Here is a 7,405-nt window from a genome sequence, read left to right as displayed (position 1 = left end):
TTTTGCTGTGAATTTATTTTTAAAGCTCTAATGTAACTAGAAAAGTTATTGTTTCAACAAGTGGATATTGCATTATCAGTTACTTCAAAACATACTTCTAATGACTTCTTGTCATTTTACATCCCTAAAACAGGCACTTGGACTTAAGTTTTGGGAAGATCTCTTGTATTTTTGTCAGTGGACTTCATACATGGCTCTGTCTTGGTCTCTCTTTGTAACAATTATTAGTAACAATTCCATATTTCTAGTTTGTTATATTACTTCATCTGTTGTTTTTTTGATAATTATGTTTTTAAAACAGATATATTTAATCTTTCTTTGTAGATATTTTATGTATGTGTATAAGTCATTAGATAATTTTATATTATATATTTGTGTGTAAATAAGTATATTATATGTACACACATGTATGTTATATTTACACATATTTATGTGTAGATATGGAAAAAAACCTCATTTATTTTTTTTTCAGGAATAGAATCATACCAGGGACATTGTGTGCCTATTATAGACAAAAGTTTGTGATCGCCTAATATAAAAACAGATATGCAGTTTCAGAAATTTGAAGTATCACTGTGGCAGTTACTTCCTGCTCTGGAATTGGAAGAATTTGTGAATTTGACTTGACAAATTCTTCATAAAATTGATGAAACTAAGAAATCTGGGGTAACAACCCTGCAGGCATACAAAATTTAATGTGAAATATCTACGTTGACATTCTTTCTCTTCCGTGGAATTCTTTATTCTGTGGAATAAGTTTTATTTTGGTTATGAAATTGAAAGAAATTTTGAAGAGATTTCAGTTATTTGTTTGTTACTTTCTGGCTTTAAAATAAAAACAATGTTTATTTCTTCAATAGCTTTTAAACTGTAAGCAACAGATAGCAGAGGCCCCCTTCCCAGGTTAGATATAATGAATCTTTATTAGAACCTCAATGTAGAATAATTTTAAAAACAGTTTTAATGTTAAGTGTTCTTTTAAAAGCATTGGTTGGTTGGTTGTATTTTTTTTTTCCTTTTGTTTTCCTAGTAAATGTCCAGAAGAGTTTATCTGTGTGAAAGCAGGTAGAAACCCTAACTATGGATATACTAGTTTTGACACATTCAGTTGGGCTTTCTTGTCCCTGTTTCGACTTATGACACAGGACTACTGGGAAAATCTTTATCAGCTGGTGAGTAAGTAGTAAAAAATACTTAGTTTCTGATTGTCCGTAAAACAAACATGTGAAGGACCTTTGTTTATGTTATGTATCACAGCTATAGACAGCAGTTGAAAAAGTGCAGCATTTAGAAACAAATTCAGTTGCAGAATTAAGCAGTTATGGGCACTTAGTACAAAATCTCACGTGAGTTCTGTGTAGGTACATAAGGGTTTTTTGTTCATTGCTTTCATTTTTATTGTCTATATTCTCTGACAGCAAAATGTGAATGAATCTTAACTTGTGCACCTTTAATCCTGGTGGGTTTTTTTTGTTACTGAAAGCACATCTTTGAGCTGATTTTCTTACTACAGTTTTTCATTACACAGCATGTAAAAATTTGTTAATTGTAGTAAGCATTATCTTTAAAATTATTTATTCATTTGTGCCATCTTTAACTCCTTTTTTATTTCAAATGGAAAGCATGCTAATATGCTCCAAGCATACTAAGCATCCAATCTTTTATTTGTGATTTATATTAATTATACCCATCACACTTCCTTCTCAAGATTATCAGGCTTTAAAGTAGGTTTGCCACAAAGCAACGGGATCCTTATTTTTTTTTATTTTTATTTTTTTCATATCCATTAAAGCTTCTTTTATTTCCATTGCTTTCTAATTCATATAATTTTGCATAGTATTATGGACACAAGAACAACTGAACTTATAGTTTTGCACTTTTCAGGCTCAGTGTTTCTGAATAGTGGAATTGATGTTTGTCTTCATCAGAAGAAATATTTTTCTTCTTCTCTTCTAGACGTTACGAGCTGTTGGCAAAACATACATGATATTTTTCGTTCTTGTCATTTTTCTGGGTTCCTTCTATCTGATTAACTTGATTTTGGCTGTGGTTGCCATGGCATATGAAGAACAAAATCAAGCAACTATGGTTGAAGCAGAACAGAGGGAGGCAGACTTGCAGCAGATGCTTGAACAGCTGAAGAAGCAGCAAGAAGAAGCTCAGGTATTTTTTAAAAGAATTTGGACTTTAGCATACCTCATTGCATGCTTTTCATTCAAAACAAAACTCACAATTAGATAACTTCTAAATTTAATTAAAAGATGTAGAGAAAGGGATCTAAAGTACTTGTGAGGTATTATCTCACACATCTCTTCTAATTTTGATGAAATTTTGATGTTGAAAGATTTCTGAACTGAGAATAAGAAGTACCCACAGATTGCAATTGCTTATCTGGGGCTATATCTACTAACTGCTGATGATTTTCTCAAATTCCAAGCTTTAAAGTAATTGCAGTAGGTGTGAAATGCTTGTCCAGCCTCTGTTAAACCTAAAATGTTTTGTCTGTATATTTGACTTATTTACTCTGCTTGTATTATTAAAGAGTGGAAGTACTGCCCCCAAAGTTTTTTCCCCTAAAAGCATCTTAAGGAAGCTGTCATTTACAATAATAGATATAGTTATTTTACAGAGATAAGGTAGAATCAACTACACCTGCATCTGGCTCTTGCACATGCAATTTCATTCGCTGAAACTAATTTAAAAAACAAACAGACAAAAAAACCTGCCTTTCCCCCCTCCCAAACACAAACCTATTTAGGCTTTTGTTACACATTTGAAAGTCATGATATGAACTTCAGAAATGAGCACTATAGCATTCTTGACATACTTTGTAATTTTAAAGCATCTGGTAGTTCAAATATTTTTTAATGTTACATTAAAATATTTACTTTGACAGGCAATTGCAGCAGCTGCAATAGAGATGACAGAGTTTGGTGGTGAAAGTGGACCCTCAGACAGTTCTTCTGAAGCATCCAAGCTTAGCTCAAAAAGTGCCAAAGAAAGGAGAAATAGAAGGAAGAAAAGAAGGCAGAGGGAGCATTCTGGGGAAGAGGATAACATGAAAGATACAACGCTTTCAAAATCGGAATCAGATGGCAGTATCAGAAGGAAAGGTTTTAGATTTTCTTTCGATGGCAACAAACTTGCTTATGGGACCCGACTCACATCACCCCACCAGGTGCTGTGAATATTTAAGTTTTATTGTTTGGAGTTGTGAGATAACTGTAACATCAAGCTAACTTCACTGTAACCTTTCGAAGTAGTACAACTTAGTAAAATAATTAGCATTTTTTTAAGTACTAACTGCGTCTGGCAAGTGTTTTGATGTCATTTAATTGTTTGGGACCTGGTGGTTCTCAGCAGGGTACATGGCAGTATGAAATCATCATAGTTCGTTTGAAATAGAAATTCATTTTTAATTCATAAAAGGAAAGTTTAAGTGTAATATATCAATGTAGAGGACTAAGGATATGAAACACTTGAAATCTTCTAACATAATTCATGATCTGCGTGGATCATTAGAATTCCTAAAATCTTTATTTCCTCTCTAATACAGAAATAGCAATTGCTGTGGCCTCGTGCATATTCGCCTTCTGTTCTCTAAGAATTGTTTTAAGTGTACTGTAAATTTACCTATTCAGATAATTCGCATCTTTCTACTAGTCTACCAGTGGTATTGTATTAAGAATAAAAATGGAAAATTCCTAGGGAATATAAATTAGCATTATGAATCTACATCCATACTGTATATTGTAAATTCTCAGCCAGTGAATTTGTTTGTTTCCTTTACAGTCTTTACTAAGCATTCGTGGCTCCCTGTTTTCTCCCAGACGTAGTAGCAGAACAAGTCTTTTCAGTTTTAGAGATCGTGGAAAAGAGATAGGATCAGAAAATGACTTTGCTGATGATGAACACAGTGCATTTGATGATAACGGAAGCAGAAGAGGTTCTCTTTTTGTACCACTGAGACACAGTGAACGACGTGGCAGTAACTTTAGTCAGGCCAGCAGATCATCGAGAAGGCTGACACTGTTTCCAGTGAATGGGAAGATGCATAGCACTGTGGATTGCAATGGAGTGGTTTCTTTACTGGATAGACCTCCATCTCTCTTGTCACCTACAGGGCAGCTTCTGCCGGAGGTGATAATAGACAAACCAACAACTGATGACAATGTAAGGAAATTTTTTTGTACCCCAAATTTTGTGATATTTACTCATTGCACCAGAGAATGTGTTGAAATGGAATGCCTTGGGAGTGATTGAGAGATTCTGAATGCCTTTGTACATCTTACTGTAATGAAAATGATTCTTAAAGTGATTTGCTCAGAAGTAAGAGGCATGAAAATGAAAAAGAACAAAATAGCATATTTTTATAAACCTGCATAGCAAACAAATGCATGCGTCTCTGTACTGAATAAATATCCATTTGAGGGGGTCAGATAGGTCAGTCTGTGATTTTTTTATTTTGTTGTTGTTGTTGTTGTTGTTTTTGAAACTTGTAAAATCAGTTGGAGATTGTAGCTGTTCAATGTATAGATATATTTAGTTTTTAAGAATGAGATCCAGGCTGATCCACAGAAGTTACTTTTAGAGAATAGTTGTTATTGCAGAAACTTCCTTATAAGTTCTTATAATCACTTCTTGTAAGTATCTTGTGATCAAACTTGTTTGGAATTGAAGAATAGATCAAGAAAGCATGGAACTAGGAACTCTGATTTTTTTTTTATTATTATTATTTTTATTTTTTCTGGTTCCCGTGATATAACAGGTTTGATTTCTTTCTTTGGCGGAGATCTCCAAAATTTTCCTGTGTTTAATATGAAGTAAATGGTAATTAATTATAATACCATAGTGATTTGGAAATTAAATACCAAAACTATTTTGTAGTACTTTATAAACTACTTAACAGTATTTGGAAGTGTGATATGAAAATACCCTCTTAAAAAGCAAACACTAGGTTTATGCTACAGTGGAAAAAATCCTAATGTAATGGCACAAACAGGAAGTTGCATATATTTATAAATTCATTGAAACTGAAGAGTCTTTCTGATACCTATTCTGTCAGCATTTCTAAAGGTGAATTTAGTTTATCCCCCTCCTCCTTTGTTTGTTTCATAGAGTACTACTGCAGAAATGGAAATAAAAAAGAGGCGTTCAAGCTCATACCAAATACCAATGGATTTGCTGGAGGATCCCAATCTAAGACAAAGAGCCATGAGTATAGCTGGCATTATCACAAATACAATGGAAGGTGTGTTATAACTGCAGATAAATGAATTTTCTTGACATAGTCATAGGTATGCATGTATTGTATCACTTGCAAGTACAGGAGACAAAAATAAATAGTCCTTGAAAATAATTGATAGGAAGGAAGTGCATGTATATAGTTAAAGAAGTGAAGGAAGGAGCCTAAGCTAAAACCGTACTAAAACAGATAAAATGTATGTGGACAGTGACAGACAACTGGAACAGGCTGAAAAGAGAGGTGGTGGAGTCTCCTTCTCTGGAGATACTCAAAACCCACCTGGGCACTTTTGTGTACCCTAAGTATCTTGCTTTGTAGGGGAAGTTGTAGGAGATGATCTCTGGAAGTCCCTTCCAAATCTTACAATTCTGTGATTAATATTCAGCAATAGAGTTACAGATAGAAATGTTCTACTAATCATAGGAAAATAATATTAAAATAAATATTAGGCCTTAGTTAAAAGAGAGTTTTTTTTTGGGGGGGGTAGGATTATTTGGAATAGTGACACTATTGGTAATGATACTCTTGAAAAAGCTTGTTTAGTTTTCAAAAACTGAAATTAATATTACTTGCCTTGAAAATAATTAAACTGACGTTTGAGTTGATTGTGAAGTTGAAGTTTTACTGTGTAAAATATTTATTCTAATCTTATACTATTTCAGTCTGCAACTATATGTATGTTGAAGATTCGTCTGTACATCGTTAATGATTCCAGGAAAAAGCAATTAAACCAATTAAAACAAAAAACACTTTATTCACAACTTCTTTGTTCTGCTTTCTTTTTCTTTCTCTCTCTCTTTTTTTTTTTTTTTTTTTTTTTTTTTCCCTTCAGAACTTGAAGAATCCAGACAAAAATGTCCACCCTGCTGGTACAAGTTTGCCCACACATACTTAATTTGGAATTGTTGTGAGTTTTGGATAAAAGTGAAGAGTGTAGTTTCGTTTATTGTCATGGATCCACTTGTTGATCTGGCTATCACTATTTGCATAATTTTAAACACACTGTTTATGGCCATGGAGCATTATCCAATGACGGACAGTTTTAACAATACACTTAAAGTAGGAAATCAGGTAAGTCCATCAAAATATATTGTTTGATATTATCTGAACATAAAATCAAATCAAAATGATTTCTTTTTAATGGAGAAATTATCATCTCACAAAAAAAAAATGTTTAACTGTGCTGAATGTTGTCTACAAATAATACTTATTTTAAAGAGTATGATTTCCATACTGACATTCCTGCAAATAGATTTCATTGACCAGATTTTGGATGATAAAAAAAAAAAAAAAAAAAAAAAAAAAAAAGAAGAAATCTGATTTGATTTTTTTCAGTATTACAACAAATATTTGTGCTAAATTAGATCCTTTTTACTGCGAGCATCTTTAATGAGAGGGTTGCTCCAAAAATAATGTGTTTACTCTTTATATTGGCCCACAACATCAGTAGCAGATGTTGTTGATATAGTAGTAAAGATTGAATCTTTCCATCATTATTTCATTACATCTTCTTGCTCGTGACGTGTAGCAGCAAACGGGCAGTCTGACATGGGAGTATGAAGCAAAGGTGTGTAACTGATTTTCCCCCATGTGAAAAAATATTGCACCCTTTGCCATTCATGAGTTTTCTGAATGTTTGTGGAGACCAGCCAGTGGATGTGTGCACAGTGAAACAGTGGATGGTGCATTTCAACAGTGGTGTGAAAGATAAGCCATGTTCTGGATGGCCATGCACACACAGCTGAAGAGCATCTTGAGCAGCTCATCTGAACAAATCTATAGATTATGACCAAGGAGCTGTGTACAGACCTGAATTTCAGCTTCAAAATGTTGAAAACATGATGGCAATATTGGAATATGCTTGAAAAGACTATTGAATATTCTTGATTTTATTTTATTTTTTTTAAATATAATTTATCTTCCTAGTAAAACATGTTGATGTGGTTTTTTAGATGCAGGTGGGCATATGCTTACAATAAATACAATGGATTGTCCTCTTTTCAGAAGCATTATATACTGCCTATGTACCCTGTCAGGAGCAGAAAAGTTTTACTTCAAACATGAGCCTTGACAGAATTGACCATTTTGGCAGTTAGCAAAGAGGAGGCATGCAGATTGTCACTGTGAATTCTGTAGAACTGATTTAGTAGCACATCACTC

At 33.3% G+C, this 7,405-nt stretch overlaps 1 protein-coding gene across 1 annotated transcript in view; it reads left to right on the top strand.

Annotated features, from left to right (window-relative positions):
- Positions 1 to 7,405, top strand: part of LOC140254695 (sodium channel protein type 2 subunit alpha-like) — a 54,872-nt gene that overhangs the window by 24,870 nt on the left and 22,597 nt on the right. Inside the window, exons 10-15 of the mRNA XM_072341560.1 lie at positions 1,031 to 1,172; positions 1,957 to 2,163; positions 2,897 to 3,178; positions 3,793 to 4,173; positions 5,119 to 5,251; positions 6,078 to 6,316. Of these exons, the coding sequence (XP_072197661.1) occupies positions 1,031 to 1,172; positions 1,957 to 2,163; positions 2,897 to 3,178; positions 3,793 to 4,173; positions 5,119 to 5,251; positions 6,078 to 6,316 (1,384 nt within the window). The remainder of the gene's footprint in view (positions 1 to 1,030; positions 1,173 to 1,956; positions 2,164 to 2,896; positions 3,179 to 3,792; positions 4,174 to 5,118; positions 5,252 to 6,077; positions 6,317 to 7,405) is intronic.

Source organism: Excalfactoria chinensis, chromosome 7 (assembly GCF_039878825.1).
Source record: "Excalfactoria chinensis isolate bCotChi1 chromosome 7, bCotChi1.hap2, whole genome shotgun sequence".
Classification (NCBI taxonomy): domain Eukaryota; kingdom Metazoa; phylum Chordata; class Aves; order Galliformes; family Phasianidae; genus Excalfactoria; species Excalfactoria chinensis.
The sequence above is the reverse complement of the archived record's forward strand: the minus strand, read 5'-3'. Positions and strand labels throughout refer to the sequence as shown.